This window comes from Hemitrygon akajei, chromosome 5, assembly GCF_048418815.1.
Source record: "Hemitrygon akajei chromosome 5, sHemAka1.3, whole genome shotgun sequence".
NCBI lineage: Eukaryota > Metazoa > Chordata > Chondrichthyes > Myliobatiformes > Dasyatidae > Hemitrygon > Hemitrygon akajei.
Window position 1 is genome coordinate 194,187,617 of NC_133128.1, and position 18,125 is coordinate 194,205,741.

At 41.4% G+C, this 18,125-nt stretch overlaps 2 protein-coding genes across 6 annotated transcripts in view; one reads left to right on the forward strand and one right to left on the reverse strand.

Annotated features, from left to right (window-relative positions):
* The window catches only part of LOC140728604 (actin-related protein 3), a 29,537-nt gene extending 24,491 nt beyond the window's left edge, over positions 1-5,046 (reverse strand). The window contains exon 1 of the mRNA XM_073047592.1: positions 4,843-5,046. Within this exon, the coding sequence (XP_072903693.1) occupies positions 4,843-4,886 (44 nt within the window). The 5' untranslated portion in view covers positions 4,887-5,046. The remainder of the gene's footprint in view (positions 1-4,842) is intronic.
* A 261-nt stretch (positions 5,047-5,307) lies between these two features.
* Positions 5,308-18,125, forward strand: part of LOC140728603 (solute carrier family 35 member F5-like) — a 177,998-nt gene continuing 165,180 nt past the window's right edge. For 4 of the 5 annotated variants that reach the window (XM_073047585.1, XM_073047586.1, XM_073047587.1 and 1 more), the window contains exon 1: positions 5,332-5,481. The gene's annotated coding sequence lies outside the window, so the exon portion shown is untranslated. Of the gene's footprint in view, positions 5,482-18,125 lie in introns of all 5 variants that reach the window. The other variant, XM_073047589.1, reaches the window with a different exon arrangement.

Sequence of the window (18,125 nt, forward strand, 5' to 3'; positions counted from 1 at the left end):
CAGCATTCCCAACTAAATATTACTGGACTGCTAACTTTTGATTGAAACTGTTGGGTACAAGAACACTCAGCTGTTTAGCATGCATATAACCCTGTTCTGCAGCTTCAAACTGGCATCTCATTTTCCAGCATAACCTCTAATCTTCATTGAACTGGGTTTGATAGTAAAGATCAAGATTAACAGAAGAGAGACTGAGATTTGCAGCTTCTTTTTTAAGTTATCAAAAGCAGAGGGACAGAGTTCTCAGGACAAGACAATTTCTACATGCTTAATACCAAAAAACTGAGCAAACACTTGATATTATTCCAAACCATATTTTGGTGCTAAGTAGTAAGGTATTTTAGATATACAATCTATACTTTTTTAGATTTGTAGATTAGCTTTTTGAGATAGTGATTTAGATGCATATCATATTTTTTACTGAGTTAAGTATTGTATGTAATTAGTTTTGCTACAACAAGTGTATGGGACATTGGAAAAAAAGTTGAATTTCCCCATGGGGATGAATAAAGTATCTATCTATCTAAAACAAAATCAAACCACTCATGACTTCAAATGACAATTCAAAATAATTAAGACACACATGCAAACTGCCATGCCCAGTACATACTCTGACTGATGTGTGCACTTGGAAAATTTCCAATTCCAAATGCAATTTTAATTGTAGCTGCTGTTCATCTTCGAATTGAAAGTTAGAGTCAGCCTTTGAAGAGTCACATTTGCAAATATTTTACACCAGAAATAGGCAAGGAATACAAATATAGCATCTATCCATAATCTGCTCACTTTAAAAAAGCTTAAATATGCTTTAGCAGTAAGGCGTCACCTTTGTTCCTATTCTAGGTTAATCAGCAAAATAATTAAAATGCCTGAGAAACTGTCTAGAGATTAAGATATAAAGGAGGATAGTAAAAGCTTCTTTAGGTATGTGAAGAGGAAAAAAATTAGTTAAGACCAAAGTTGGGCCCTTGAAGGCAGAAACAGGTGAGTTTATTATGGGGAACAAGGAAATGGCAGATGAGTTGAACAGGTACTTTGGATCTGTCTTCACTAGGGAAGACACAATCTCCCAAATGTAATAGTGGCCAGAGGACCTAGGGTAACAGAGGAACTGAAGGAAATTCACATTAACCAGAAAATGGTGTTGGGTAGACTGATGGGACTGAAGACTGATAAATCCCCAGGGCCTGATGGTCTGCATCCCAGGGTACTTAAGGAGGTCGCTCTAGAAATAGTGGACACATTGGTAATCCTTTTCCAATGTTCTATAGATTCAGGGTCAGCTCCTGAGGATTGGAGGATAGCTAATGTTATCCCACTTTTTAAGAAAGGAGGGTGAGAGAAAACAGGGAATTATAGACCAGTTAGCCTGACATCAATGGTGGGGAAGATGCTGGAGTCAATTATGAAAGATGAAATAGCGGCACATTTGGATAGCAGTAACAGGATCAGTCCAAGTCAGCATGGATTTACGAAGGGGAAACCATGCTTGACTAATCTTCTGGAATTTTTTGAGGATGTAACTATGAAAATGGACAAGGGAGAGCCAGTCGATGTAGTGTACCTGGACTTTCAGAAAGCCTTTGATAAGGTCCCACATAGGAGATTAGTGGGCAAAATTAGAGCACATGGTATTGGGGGTAGGGTACTAACATGGATAGAAAATTGGTTGGCAGACAGGAAACAAAGAGTAGGGATTAACAGGTCCTTTTCAGAATGACAGGCAGTAACTAGTGGGGTACCGCAAGATTCGGTGCTGGGACTGCAGCCATTTACAATATACATTAATGATTTAGATGAAGGGATTAAAAGTAACATTAGCAAATTTGCAGATGACACAAAGGTGGGTGGCAGTGTGAAATATGAGGAGGATGTTAGGAGAATGCAGGGCGACTTGGACAGCTTGGGTGAGTGGGCAGATGCATGGCAGATGCAGTTTAAAGTGGATAAATGTGAGGTTATCCACTTTGGTGGCAAGAACAGGAAGGCAGATCACTATCTGAATGGTGTCAAGTTAGGAAAAGGAGAAGTACGAGATCTAGGTGTCTTTGTTCATCAGTCACTGAAAGTAAGCATGCAGGTAAAGCAGGCAGTGAAGAAAGCTAATGGCATGTTGGCCTTCAGAACAAGGGGAGTTGAGTATTGGAGCAAAGAGGTCCTTCCGAAGTTGTACAGGGCCCTGGTGAGACCACACCTGGAGTATTCTGTGCAGTTTTGGTCTCCAAATTTGAGGAAGGACATTCTTGCTATTGAGGGAGTGCAGCGTAGGTTCACGAGGTTGATTCCCGGGATGACAGGACTATCATATGTTGAAAGATTGGAGCAACTGGGCTTGTGTACACTGGAATTTAGAAGGATGAGAGGGGATCTGATTGAAACATTTAAGATTATAAGGGATTGGACATGCTAGAGGCAGGAAACATGTTCCTGATGTTGGGGGAGTCCAGAACCAGAGGCCACAGTTTAAGAATAAGGGGTAGGCCATTTAGAATGGAGTTGAGGAAAAACTTTTTCACTCAGAGAGTTATGGATCTACGGAATGCTCTGCCTCAGAAGGCAGTGGAGGCCAGTTCTCTGGATGCTTTCAAGAAGGAGCTCTTAAAGATAGCGGAGTCAAGGGATATGGGGAGAAGTTAGGAACGGAGTACTGATTGTGGATGATCAGCCATGATCACATTGAATGGCGGTGCTGGCTTGAAGGGCCGAATGGCCTACTCCTGCACCTATTGTCTATTTTCCACCAAGGTTAGGTGGGCTATAACCAGAGGTCATAAGTTAAGGTTGAAAAGTGAAAATTTTAAGGCAAACATGAGCAGAAACTTCAGAGGGTTGAGAGAGTGTGGGACGAGCTGCCAGCATAAGTGGTGGATGCAAGCTCAATTTCAACATTTAAGAGAAGTTTGGATAGGAACATGGATGGTAGGGATGTGGAGGGCTATGACCTCTGTGCAAATTGATGGGAGTAGGCAGGTTAAATGCTTTTGGCACAGACTAGATGGGCCAAAGGGCCTATTTCTGTACTGCACTTTTCTATGACTCTATAAAGGTACATTTAAGACAAAATATCTGTAATGAAGTGCTTAGTTAACTGGGATATAAAGAAACCAAGTTATTTCGCATGGGTAACAGAATGAATTTGTCGGTATGTCAAAATAGCTAACCTGTCAGAACAGTTTCTGGTGGCTGTGGTACCAAAATTATTCAATATCTTTATTTCATTTTTGCCAAATTTACTTCAATGGGCAGAGTAGTCATACTTATTCTGAGTAACATATTTAAATAAATTATCTCATTCATCACTTCAAGTTGATTCTTTCACTTTAGAAGTTTATGCTTTGTGAATAGATTTTGTTTAAATATCAATGCTGAATGCTTGATCAATAGAGTATGTTAATGTGACATAATATTTAAAGTACAAGTTGTTAAGATAATTAGACACAGTCACTAAGCAAAACCTTAAAGGCTTTCAGAAAGTGACATTTAGAAGAGAATTAAATGCAGAGTGGAATGGATGGTCTGGGAGTGAATTCCAGAATTTGGAACCAGGATTAAAATAATGAAAATCAGGGGCAGGATTCAGGATGTCAGAACAACATGTGCACGAATCTCAACAGGTTGTCAGGTATCAGTGACTTAGGATTGGGGGGAAATTGAGGCAACAAAAAGCAGCAATAAGAAATTCCAAAATTCCTCCTGCAAGCTAGTGCAGGCAATTCACAGCAGACAGGACAAGACATACATTTTTAAAGAACTATTTCAAGACAATGACATTAATTTTCCACAAAGTTACACCCTGTAATACTGAACACATTGCATACTTTTATTCAACATTTTAAATGTAATACCCATTTTAGGTAGATCTGTTCCCACTTTTTAAAAAATCCACGCAATTGATTTTTAAAATAGATTCACCATATAGATTTAAACAAAAACAACTCATGCTTAACCCTACTTTGCAGTACCAAAGACAGCAAGGAATCCGATAAACTTCACTAGTGGTGTATTTTGCCGAAACGTACAGCGTCTATACCAAGAGAAACAAGCGAATATGCTTACAGACCATAGGGTCGCAGGCACTTGTCAACACAGCAAAATTCACTACAATGATAGCTCACATATTAGGATTTGTTTTACTGAAGATGATGCAAAGTGTAACGTGAATATTTCCCTTACTCAACGAGTACCTCTTTTGTCACATTTGAAATATAGTAGTTTGAAACATACTAGGTCTGAAAAAAAAACACCAAAAAGGAAATAGTTTAAGCCTCCACGATCAGCAACTAAACATTAACAAAGAAACAGCCTAATAAGGAAATTATGCACGAAAGGAGGAAGGAGCTTTGACAACTCGGAAGTTCATTCGCGCTTGTCCACTTGCGGCCTTTTTACCCACGGTTTTTCTGCAAGAATTACTTTAGGGCAAAAAAAAGTGTAAAACGCCGACATGGGAGGAATGAGGAGATTTTAGATTTTAGTTCACCTGGTTCTGAAAGGTGCAACGATGCTGATGGAAGGGAGGAATCCTGCGCCGTTACAGTTGATTCTGGGTGGAGGACAGTTAGCGACCGTGGTCGGCTGTTACTGCCGTCAGAGTCACACCTTTCCCTGGAGCTATGCTATTTGATTTCCGCGGAGATATGAACACCGCCTTTTAGTCAGTGCTTCACCTCTTCCCGATCGTTTACCTTGCTGATTAATGGATGTGGTACCCTCTGCAGCCCGGGCCAACCCTGCCCAGCCAGTGAATCGGATCACGACAGACGGGCGGCCCACACCCACCGGCCCCGGAACCGAGAGCCGCCTCTCTAACTTCACTCCTCCACACCGCGCCTCATTACTTACCCAGTGCCACAATCCACCACACACGCCGGTAATCTGCCTGCCATCTTTTCGGATAGCTTTCTTCTCGAAGCTGACAAGAAAGAACGGGAGCCGCTGTGCCCGGCGCTACCTGAGCATGAACAGAGGGAACGGTCGGCCGCTCCGGCTCGGGCTCCGAGGACACAACTCCAACTTCCGCACTAGCGCCAAAATGGCTGCCGGCTCCGGGCGTTCAGACCGCAGACCCGCCTCTAGCTCCCGGGTTCGCACAGTCTGATTGGCTAATAAGTCGGACAGCCGGCAGCCATTTTCTACCAACCACAGATGAGTCAGCTTACCACCTGAGTGGCCAGCGCTTCTGTCTATCGACATTACGTCATGGAATATTTGCTGCTGCCCAGACTCTATACCTTCTAAATTAGACTTGCTCACGTGAATCCAAGCGGCCTTGTTGCACTGCATGCTGGGTACTATAGTTTAACTGTAGGAAATTCCGGTGTGTTCCTATACAGATGAACTACAAACTCCAGAATACCGTGCGTGCACGTTTTAGTCAGAGACGGGCATCTGACCAGTGACTCCGTAGGGGCTGTTCTGTTTACAACATTTCGTCTCCTGCTTGTCATCGTCAAGATGTGATGTCCTCGTTCACTTTTCTGCGTAAGTTGCAATGTGGTGCCGTTTGCTGCGCTTATGAAGACGTCGTTCAGTGGTTGTTATCGGTGGATTTGTGATTGTGAATATGCCTGCTGGATTCTCTCTGCCGAGGCGCGGGAGGGAGAGGTCGGATGGGCATTCGGGTCCAGCCCGCGGTTAAAGGGCACGGTGACACGTGTTGCTGGCATCAGTTGCGGTCTTTACACAAGTTTCCTAGGAACAGGGGCAGGAATAGGCCAGTCGGCCCCTCTCCAGCGTGCTTCGCTATTCTGTAAGACCATGACTGATCCACATCTTGGTTTCAACACTTTTTTACCTCCCTTTTCACACCTTTGGACTTTTTGTGATTTAAATATCTGTAATTCTCCGCCTTAAATATATTCAGTGGCTCTGCTTCCGCATCTACTTCAGGTACAGATTTCCAAAGATTAACGTCTATTGAGTGAGGTGTCTTAAATGGACGACCCTTTATTTGAAGTTATGACTAACTCGGGATACTGCACGATGGAAAATATTCTCTCAATATGCACTCTGTTGATCGCGTTCCGAATCTTATATAATTCCATATGATCACCTTTCAGCATCCTGTAGCTTAGAACCAGAATGAAGTTTATTTCACTGACATTTGTTGTGAAATTTGTTGTTTTGCGGTAGCAGTACTTCAAATATGCTATATTTAAAAATAAATGTCTGTTAAATCTAGATGGTATAAATGAGAAGTGGTCCTTAATGATGCCAGCTTTTTGAGACATTGCCTTATGGAGATATCCTCAATGGTGGGTGGGCTAGTGCCCATGATGGAGCTAGCTGACGTGACAGCCCTCTGCAGATTTTTTTTGCTGTTAGTGCTTTACAATATGGAATCGGTCCATGTTGTTTAAGCTTTTTTCATGTATCAACTTCTGCTTCTCAGCAATCAATCAAATGAAACTTGTCACTGCTTCCAGTCATTCCTTAAATATGGTGATTGATATATCACAGGAAAGCCCAGATTTTGTTTCTGCAAAACTGCATCAAAATGTCCCTAATTTATTATCCATTTCCTTTGGAATAAAGGTTAACATTCTTAACTTCTGAATAACTTACTGAACCTGCATGTGAACTTCTACCAGATCTTGCCACAACATTTTATAATTTTACTTTAATTTAGTAAAAACAAAGCTTGCCTTTTAATTTTTCTTAGTGCATTTTCCCACCGTGTTCTCTACTACCCAATTTCTTGTTTATTCCCTTAAGCAACTATATCCTTCTGTGGGCTTATGAAATCTCACAATTTGCAAACCCATCCACTATATCTTTGTGTTATCAGCAAAGTTGCTAGAGCACACCTGTTGGCTTTGTCCAGATCATATACAAAGAGAGTTAATAGTTGACATCTAACAATGACCTGTATGCATCACTAGTTATCGATGCCAGATTGAATATAGACACCACCCCCCCCCGCATTCCATCTTGATTTTCTGTACGTATTTATTCCGATTCTCTATTTCACTGAAGCAGATTGCTGAGACAGTGTTACATTTATCAGAGGTACTCTCCTTCAGATTTCACAGTTAAGTCTGTGCTCTCAAGTAAAACAGAAACCCTAAATCCATTGCAACACACAAAATACTGGATGAACTTAGCAGGTCAGGCAGCATCGATAGAAATTAATAAACGACACTTCAAGCTGAGGCCCTTCTTTAGGACTGGAAAGGAAAGGGGAAGACACCGTATAAAAACGTAAGGGGTGGGGTAAGGAGAATAGCTAGAAGGTGATAGGTGAAGCCAGGTGGGTGGGAAAGGTAAAGGCTTGGAGAGGAAGGAATCTGATAGGAGAGGAGAAGGAGGAGAATTGAGGGAGGTAATAGGCAGGTGAGAAGAGTTATGAGACTAGAGTGGGGAATAGGAGAAGAGGGGAGGGGGAATGCATTATTAGGAGAAGCTTAGATGGGTTCCTCTGGTTTCCAGGCTAACATTTATCTCTCAAATAACAGCTAGTAACATGATCTGGTCATTTGCTGTTTGTAGGACTCTGCTGTGTAAACTTGGTGATGAATTTTCTTTATCACCCACAGGTACGTTTCGACGTAAAATATGGAATTTACTGTTAGTAAAATTTAACTAATAATTGCATTTCACTCTTATCATAATACAATATAAGTGTAAAAAGGCTAATTGCTGTTTGATTTCCCAGTTCAGTATAATGTCAGACATTGATTTTTAAAAGTTAATCTAACAATTTCTTTAGTAACAGCTTACAACTTGAAGGTCCAAGTTACTTTTGAAGAGATACAAGAAGTAGATAGGAAGGAGATTGAAAGTTGGAATGTTTCAGGATTAGATCAAAAATACAGGATTAAGACAATTGATGATTTTGTGACCAATAAAAGTGAAAGAAGTGGTACAGAAAGGAGTCAGTTTGTAATGGTTTCTTCCATGTTTCTGACTTCCACAGCTGCCTGTGGGAATAAATTCCACAAATCCACCACTTTCTGGCTTAAGAAATTTCTCCGCATCCCTGTTTTAAGTGGAGGCCCCTCTGTGCACTCTTCACTCCCCCAGCATGGGAAAAATCCTTTCCATATCTCTGCCTAGGCCTTTCAATTTTCAGAAGGTTTCAATCAGATCCTCCCCTCATCCTTCTGAATTCCAGTGAGTAGGGACTCAAGCATTCCTCGTATAATCCTTTGATTCTCCATTTGAACCCTCTCCAAAGCACATCTTTTGGACGAGGAGCTCAAAACTGTTGACAATACTCAAGGTGAGGCTTCACCAGTACCTTATAAAGCCTCAGCATCACAACCCTGGTCTTGTATTCCAGACCTCTTGAAATGAATGCTAACAATGCATTTGCCTTCCTCACCATGACTCTACCTGCAAGATAACCTTTAGGGTGTTCTGTACAAGGGCTTACAAGTCCCTCTGCCTCTTACTAATCAGCCAATGTTCTAACCATGCCAGTAACTTTCCTGTAATACCATGGGCTCTGAACTTGGTAAGCAGCCTCATGTGTGGCACCTTGTTAAAGGCCTTCTGAAAGTCCAAATATACAACATCCACTGCATCCCTTTATCTATCCTACATGTAATCTCCTCAAAGGATTCCAGCAGGTTTGTCAGGCAAGATTTTCCCTAAGGAAACCATGCAAACTTTGTCCTATCTTGTCCTGTGTCTGCAAGTATTCCATAACCTCATCCTTGACAATTGACTAACATTTTCCCAACAACTGAGGTCAGGCTAACTGGTCTATAATTTCCTTTCTGCTGCCTTCCTCCTTTCTTAAAAAGTGGGGTGACGTTAGCAGTTTTTTGGCCCCTTGTCTCCATGGCAGAGTGCAATGATTTTTGAAAGGTCATTTCTAATGCCTCCACAATCTCTACTGCTACATCTTTCAGAACCCTAGGGTGCAGTTCATCTGTTCCAGATGACTTATGTACCCTTGGGTCTTTCAGCTTTTTGAGCACCTTTTCCCTTGTAATAGTAACTGCACTCACTTCTCTTCCCTCTCATTCTTCAGCATTTGGCACACTGTTCGTGTCTTCCAAAGTGAAGATTTACAAAATACTCATTTACTTCACCTGCTATCTCCTTGGCCCCCGTTATTATTTCTCCGGCCTCATATTCTGGTGTTCCTATATCCACTCTCATTTCTCTTTTTTACATACTTGAAAAAGCTTTTACTATCCACTTTGATATTGTTTGCTAGCTTGCTTTCATATTTCATCTTTTCCCTCCTGGTGATCCTGTAGGATTTGAAAAGCTTCCCACTGATGTTTTCCCACTAATTTTTGATTTGTTGTATGCCCCCTCTTTTGTTTTTACATTAGCATTGACTTCCTTGTCAGTCACGGTTGTACTATTTTGTCATTTGAGTATTTCTTTGTTTTTGGAATACATCTATCCTGCACCTTTTTCATTTGTCCCAGACCTCACACCATTGCTGTTCTGCTGTCATCCTTGCCAGCATCTCCTTCCAATTTACTTTGGCCAATTCTCTCTCACACCACAGTAATTCCCTTTACTCCATTGAAATACTGCTATGTCAGACTTTACTTTCCCCCTATCAAATTTTAAGTTGAACACATAATCATATTGTGATCACGGCTAAGTGCTCTTTTATCTTAAGCTGCCTAATCACCTCTGGTTCATTACATAACACCCAATCCAGTATAGTTGATCTCTTAGGCTCAATGTCAAACTGCTCTCAAAAGCCATCTTGTAGGCATTCAACAAACTCAGTCTCTTGAGATCCATTTCCAACCTGATTTTACCAATCGTCCTGCATGTTGAATTCTCCCGTGACTTTCATAACATTGCCTTTTTTGACATACCTTTTCTATTTCCTGTTGTAATCTGTAGTCCACAACCTAGCCACTATTGGGAGGGTTGTATTTTACTGCCATCAGGGTTATTTTACCCTTTCAGTTTCTGAACTCAATCCACAAGAATTCAACATTTTCTGATCCTATGTCACATCTTTATACTGATTTGATGTCATTCTTTACCAGCAGAGCCACGCCACCCCCTCTGCCTTCCTTCCTGTCCCTCTGATACAATGTGTAACTGTGGGCATTTAGCTCCCAACTGCAACCATTCTTCAGCTACAATTCAGTGATGGCCACAACGTCATGCCTGACAATCTGTAATAGTGCAATAAGATCATCCACTTTATTTCTTATATTCCATGCATTGAGATATAACACTTTGAGTACTGTATTTGTTACTATTTTTGACTCTGCATCCGTAATGCACTGGTCCACCCTACTGGCTGCAATTATGTGCTGTCATCTGGCCGCCCTTCCTGACAGTTTGACTGCATGCTACCTTTGCCTTTTTTACCATCCGTCCTATCCTGAGTCCCTTCTCTCTGGTTCCCAACCCTCCTCCCCACCAGATTAGTTTAAACCCTCTCCAACAGCTCTGACAAACCTGCCCGCGAGAATATCGGTCCCTCTCGGGTTCAGGTGTAAGCCTTCACTCTGGAACAGGACAGCTCTCCCCCAGAGGAGATCCCAATGATCCAAGAGCCTGAAGCCCTGCCCCCTGCACCAGCTTCTCAGCCACGCATTTATCTGCCAAATCATCCTGTTTCTACCCTCACTGGCACATGGCACAGGCAGCAATCCTGAAATTACTACCCTGGAGGTCCTGCTTCTCAGCTTTCTACATGGCTCTCTAAATTTTCTTTTCAGAACTTCTTTGCTTTTCCTTCCTATGTCATTGGTACCAATATGTACCAGGACATCAGGCTGCTCTCCCTCCCTTTCCAAAGTGTTGTGGACATGATAGCTTGAAAAATGTAACGCAAATTCAGAAACAATTAATACAAAATGTATTAAATAAATAAAATGGTGTTGTTCAAAGGCTCATTTATTATCATTGTAAACAATGTGAAATTCCTCTTCTCCACATAGCCATGAGAAGAAAGGCAGCACCATCATGAACCCTCACATCCTACCTCTCCACACAAACAAATGAACATAAACAGAATAGGTACATCGCCACCCCTCCCCCCCCAATTCCTCCTTCCGCACAAAAAAATCCATAAGATCATAACATATAGGAGCAGAATTAGGCCATTTGGCCCATCGACTCTGCTCTGCCATTTCATCATGGTAGATCGGTTTATCCTCTCAGCCCTAATCTCCTGCCTTCTCCCCGTATCCCTTCATACTCTGACCAATCAAGAATCTATCAAACTGCCTTAAATATATGTAAAGATTTGGCCTCTTCAGTTACCTGTGGCAAAGACCCTCTGGCTAAATTCCTTCTCATCTCCATTCTGAAAGGATACCCCTCTAATCTGAAGCTGTGTGCTCTGGGCTTAGACTCTTCCATCATAGGAAGCACCCTTCCATATCCAGTCCATCAAGACCTTTTACCATTTGATTGGTTTCAGTGAGGTCACTGTCATTCATCCAAACTCTAGTGAATACAGGCCCAGAGCCATCAAACACTCTTCATATGACAAGCCATTTCTGTGAACCTCCTTTGAACCCTGTCCTGTTTCAGCATGTCCATTCTAACATAACGGGCTCAAACCTGCATACAATATTCCAAGTGAGGCCTCACCAGTGCTTTATAAAGTTTCATTACATCCTTGCTTTTGTATTCTAGTCCTCTTGTAATGAATGCTAACATTGTATTTGGCTTCCTTACCAAAAACTCAACCTGCAAATTAACCTTCAAGGAATACTGCACAAGGATTACCTAGTCCCTTTGTGTTTCAGTTCTTTATATTTTCTCTCCATTTAGAAAATAGTCAATCTTTTTATTTCTTCTGTTACGAACCCCGTAACTGAGTGTCTTACCAGCAAAGATAGGAGTATCCGTTGGAGTCTGCTGATACTATTTTTAACAGTATTTATTAGTAAAAATACACAAAAATAATATCAATGCAAATATACAGATAATATACGTCATTGATACTAAACCTAAAAGTGTGGGTATAATAATAATCAATAAGAAATAAGCTCTATCGTTGTCTAGGGGATAATGAATTGTCCGATGGAAATATAAAGTTCAGTTCAGTTCATGCAGGCTGCGGTAGTTGTTGGTCGCTGTGTTGCAATTGTTGGAGAGAGAGAGAGAGAGTAACAGCTATTGACTTGACGACTTTCCTTTACGATCTTGATCCGTCGATGCGTTGTTGTTGTGGCCATTCACTTATGACCCCTCCGTCCTTTAGCTAGACCATAAGCTAGACCATTCTGTGGTGGACTCGTCACCCAGGCAAGGGTGGACACACACACAAGCCCCCACCGGTCTCGTAGCATCTCTCCTGGTGCGTCTGAGGGGTGTTCCCCAGACCTTACTATTATCCCCACTCATGGGGTATCAGGTGTCAATCAGGTTGGGATGATGCAATCCATCAAACCCGCCCCCTCTGGTTGCCCCATGAGGGGTTTCACTGAATAGAACAGTACTCAATATACAATCCTTCTCCAAGAAACAATAGCAGTAATCAGTGGTTCCGTTCCGTTTTTGTTAGGAGGAGACATTCCACTTAGTGTATCTCTGCGTTGTCCCTCTCTCATTAACTGACATGAGCTGTTTATCAATAACAACTGTCTTTGCTGTTATCTCTCTCATTTCCTTGGTATCAGACCCGAAATAGTAGCGATTTTGCGATTCTCAAAATTCCCTTCTGCCCATCAGAGTTGCTCCTCATTCGTAACACTTCTACCAATGTGCATAACCATACACTTCCTGACAGTACATTCCATATGCCATTTCTTCATTCATTCTCCTAAGCTTCAACACCTAAGCTGTCTAAATTCTTCTGTAGCGGATCTACTTCCTCAAAACTACCCGCAGCACCACCTATCTTCATATCGTCTGCAGACTTTGTAACAAAGCCATCAATTCCATCATCCAAACCATTGACCTATCATGTAAAAAGAATCAGTCCCAAAACAGACCCCTGTAGGACACCACCATTCACTGACAGCTAACCAGAAAAGGCTTCTTTTATTCCCATTCTTTGTGTCCTGCCAGTCAGCCACTGCTTTATCCATGCTGGAATCTTTTTTGTAATACTATGGGCATGCAGCTTGTTAAGCAGCCTCCTGAGTGGCACCTTATCAAAGGCCTTCTGAAAATCCAAGTACACATTATCAACTGATGCTTGTTATTTCTTCAAAGAATTCTAACAGATTTGTCAGGCAAGTTTTTTTCCTTGAGGAAACTATGCTGACTATGGCCTTTTTTTATCATGTCCCTCCAAGTACTTTGAGACCTTATCCTTAATAATCGACTTCAATATCTTCCTAACCACTGAGGTCTGACTAACTGGCCTATAATATGAACTTTACTTGATATAAATTTGTTTTACAATTGCTGTATTATCTGCTTTGGAAAAACATTCAACAGATGTCTCATAGTATATTTTATAGTGCACTATCGGAGATCTAAGCTAACTTTGGAACGAGACTTGATAATAAGAGAAAAAAAAGATGTGAATAAGAGTAGTAGAGATTATTTGTGGCACAACAAGAAATATATATTAGAGAACAAATTTCAGACACCAAGTCGTTAGAACAAGTTGAATATAAGAAGTTCATGAACAAGTAAAGGGAGCAAAGAAGGGAAATGGAAAGAATGTGAAAGACTGAAAACAAACATAAAACTGGATCCAATGGTATAGGCTTGTGAACAGGAAAATTATTGCAAGATGATGGATGGGCAGGGACAATTGAATTGAACTGACTATTACTTACATCTTTCACATACATGAAGAGTAAAAAGATTTATGTTACATCTCTGTCTAAATGTGCACTGTGCATTTTATAGTAATTTATAATAAACATTATGTACAACAGGACAGTCAGTATAACGTAACAATGCAGTTGTGTCAACATGAGTTAATCAGTCTGTTGGCCTGGTGGAAGAAGCTGTCCTGGAGCCTGTTGGTCCTGGCTTTAATGCTGCCATACTGTTTCCCAGATGCTAGCAGCTGGAATAGATTGTGGTTGGGGTGATTTGGGTCCCCAATGATCCTTTGGGCTCGTTTACACACCTGTCTTTTTAACTGTCCTGAATAGTGAAAAGTTCACATCTACAGATGTGCTGGGCTGTCCGCTCCACTCTTTGCAGAGTCCTGCGATTGAGGGAGGTACAGTTCCCATACCAGGCAGTGATGCAGCCAGTCAGGATGCTCTCAATTGTGCCCCCATATAAATTTCTTAGGATTTGGGGGCCCACACCAAACTTCTTCAACAATCTGCGGTGAAAGAAGTGCTGTTGTGCCTTTTTCACCACACAGTCAGTATGTACAGACCACGTAGGATCCTCAGTGATGTGTATGGTGAGGAACTTAAAGCTGTTCACCCTCTCAACCCCAGATCCATTGATGTCAATAAGGGCTAGCCTTTCTCCATTTCTCCTGTAGTCCACGACCAGCTCCTTTGTTTTTGTGACATTGAGGAAGAGGTTGTTTTCTTAACACCATTGTGTCAGGGTAGTGACTTCTTCTCAGAATCAGAATTAGGTTTATTATCACCGTCATGTGTCGTGAAATTTGTTAAATTATCAGCAGCAGTTCAATAGAATACATAATATAGAAGAAGAAAAAAAATTAAGTAATTCAATTACAGTATGCGTGTATTGAATAGATTAAAAATCGGGCAATAAACAGAAATAATATTTATTTTAAAAAGTGAGGTACTATTCAAGGGTTCAATGTTCATTTAGGAAACGGATGGCAGAGGGGAAACAACTGTTCCTGAATCGCTGAGTGTGTGCCTTCAGGCTTCTGTACCTCCTACCTGATGGTAACAATGAGAAAAGGGCATGCCCTGGGTGCTGGAGGTCCTTAATAATGGAAGCTGCCTTTCTGAGACACCGCTCCTTGAAGATGTCCTGGGTACGTTGTAGGCTTGTACCCAAGATGGGGACAACTAAATTTAAAACCGTCTGCAGCTTCTTTCAGTCCTGTGCAATAGTTCACACCCCCATACCAGACAGTGATGCAGCCTGTCAGAATGCTCTCCACAGTACACCTATAGAAGTTTTTGAGTGTATTTGTTGACATACCAAATCTCTTCAAACTCTTAATGAAGTATAGTCATTGTCTTGCTGCCTTTATAACTGCATTGATATGTTTGGACCAGGTTAGGTCCTCAGAGATCTTGACACCCAGGAACTTGAAACTGCTCACCTTCTCCATTTCTGACCCCCTTTATAAGGATTGGTATGTGTTCCTTCATCTTACCCATATATGTCAAACTCAAGGCCCGCGGGCCAAATCCGGCCCGCGGTGGAATTATCTTTGGCCCGCGAGATAATATCTAATTACTATTAAAGCTGGCCCCAGTAATCGAAGCGCCTATGGCGTATGATGTGGCTAATGCTGAGTTTATTCAGGTACCAGGTTTTCAGGGTTTTTAGTGTTTATTCGGCAGTCTTCTTCATAAGAAACGGAATTTGTAAAGTGAAACACTTTGTAGTTATAGCAGAGACTGAGACACATGAGAGCAGGCTGAAAAAACGGAGGCAACGAAAACTGCGTTCGCACGCGTCTGACTGATCCGGCCCGCATGAAGCTGCATTTTGCTCAATCCGGCCCGTGACCTAAAATGAGTTTGACACCCCTGAAATCAGCTCTTTCTTCTTACTGATGTTGAGTGCCAGGTTGTTGCTGTGACACCACTCCACTAGTTGGCACATCTCGCTCCTGTATGCCCTCTCGTCACCATCTGAGATTCCACCAACAATGGTTGTATCATCAGCAAATATATAGATGGTATTTGAGCTATGCCTAGCCACAGTCATGGGTATGTATGTAGACAGTAGAGCAGTGGGCTAAGCACACACCCCTGAGGTGCACCATTGTTGATCGTCAGTGAGGAGGATACATTATCACCAATCCACACAGATTGTGGTCTTCTGGTTAGGAAGTCGAGGATCCAATTGCGGAGGGAGGTACAGAGGCCCAGCTTCTGTAACTCCTCAATTAGGATTGTGGGAATGATAGCATTAAATGCTAACCTATAGTCTCTGTAGGCTACCTCATTATTTTTTGAGATTAGGTCAATCATTGTAGTATCATCAGTAAATTTAATTAGCAGATTGGAGCTGTGGGTGGTTACACAGTCATGGGTATACAGAGAGGAAAGGAATAAGTTTAGTACACAACCCTGAGTGGCACCTTTGTTGAGGGTCAGAGGGGCAGAGGTGAGGGAGCCCACACTTACCAACTGCCGGCGATCTGACAGGAAGTAGGACCCAACTACACAAGGCAGGGTGAAGGTCAAGGTCTCTGAGCTTCTTGTCAAGCTTGGAGGGAATTATGGTGTTGAATGCTAAACTGTAGTCCAAGAACAGCATTCTCACATAAGCATTCCTCTTCTCCAGGTGTATAAGGACGGTGTGTAGGGCTGTGGCTATTGCATCATCTGTCGATCTGTCAATTTGTACAATATGTACAATAATGACTCTATATCGATGAAGATGATGTTGCTGGATTTCCACAGAAAAAAGATGCAGATATTACACTCTTGTACAAAATAAAAACAGTACAGGGGTAATTTGAGTAATACTAACTGGTTTAGTAGTAGGGAAAAGTTATGGAAACAATAATTGTGGAGAGAAATAGCTTAGAGAAATTGATTAGTGAAAGTCAGAGTGGATTTTTTGAAGGCATATTATGTGCAACCTACTTGATAAGTGTAAAGGGAGTAGTGTTGAAGGTGACGAAGGAACTGTATTTGATGTGTATATAATTTCCATAAAGGTTTTTGTTAAAGTGCATTATAATAAACTTGTCACCAGATGGAAGACCATGTAAAAGAGGCTGTGACAACATGGATAGAAAACTGGCTAGGTAAAAGGAAATATGATGTAATAGTCATTTTTTCGACAAGAGAGAGATATCCTAGTGGGGTGTATTAGTACTATTGCTTTCCTTCATATTTATTGTTGACTTGGACTTAAGTGTACAGGCCTCACTTTCCAAATTTATACAAATGTTCACAGAGGAAAGAGAAATGAGCATGCTGATGGAATAAAGAAATTATGTGCAGATGAAGTTTAATACAAAAAAATTGCTAAATAGTACATTTTGATAGTAGAAGTCACCAAATCGATTTTATTGTTATATGCACAAATACACATGTACACAGGTGCAATGATAACCTTACTTGCAGGAGTGTCACGGGTACACAATATCATATAAGAAGCATAAATTAAACATAAAGCACAATTTTTTCAAAGGCACAATTAGAACAAAAGAGGCCATTTTAGTGCAAAAACATTTTAATGTTAAAAAAACGAGTGAGCACAATTCTAAAAGGAGTACAAAGGCATATATCTGGAAGTATTGTGCATACTTTGTTGTAAATGACAATGCAGGTTGAAAAAGTAGCTTAAAATAGGCATTCTGGCCTTCTCTGAATAGATATCTAGAATACAAGGTCATGCAAATCATGCTGAACCATTATAAAATGGTGATTTGACCAAAACTGGAGTATTCATACTTCAGGAAAATTTACATGCATTTGATACTGAAATTAAAGTTCAAAGCAAGTTAATTATCAAAGTACATATATGTCACCATATACAATCCTGAGATTTATTTTCTTGCAGGCATACTTAATAAATCTATAGATGATCATGGCCTGTGACTGGAAAATGCCAGTGGATGTCAATAAACAACTCCACTTTCCACCAAAAATTACCACCATCAACCTCAGGCCAGACTTGGTTCTCTGGTCCAATTCATTACAGATTGTCTACGTCGTGCAACTCACAGTCCTGTGGCAGGATTCAGTGGCTGAAGCCTATGAGTGCAAGAGGCCACATTATGCAGATTGAGCAGCTGAAGTTCAGTGACAGGGCTGGAAAACCAAAGTTTATCCTGTGGAGGTGGGTTGTAGGGGAATTATAGCCATATCCACCATCAGATTGCTGAAGGAGTAGTCAGACTTTATTGTAAACCATCAGAGGCAGTGGAAAGAAGCAGTAAATGGCTTTGGATCAAACAAAAAGAGGTCTCTTGGGCTCCACGATAGCATCAAGAGAGAGGTAAAACACATTGGGGAGGTGACTCTGGGATGCCAGAAGTAATCATCGAGCCCTCCAAAGACGTAGTGGGCTAATCGAAGAAAGATTGAGGAAGGAGGCTGTCTGCTTGAAAACCCCTGCGTGTCAACCCTGTGTCGCTCCCA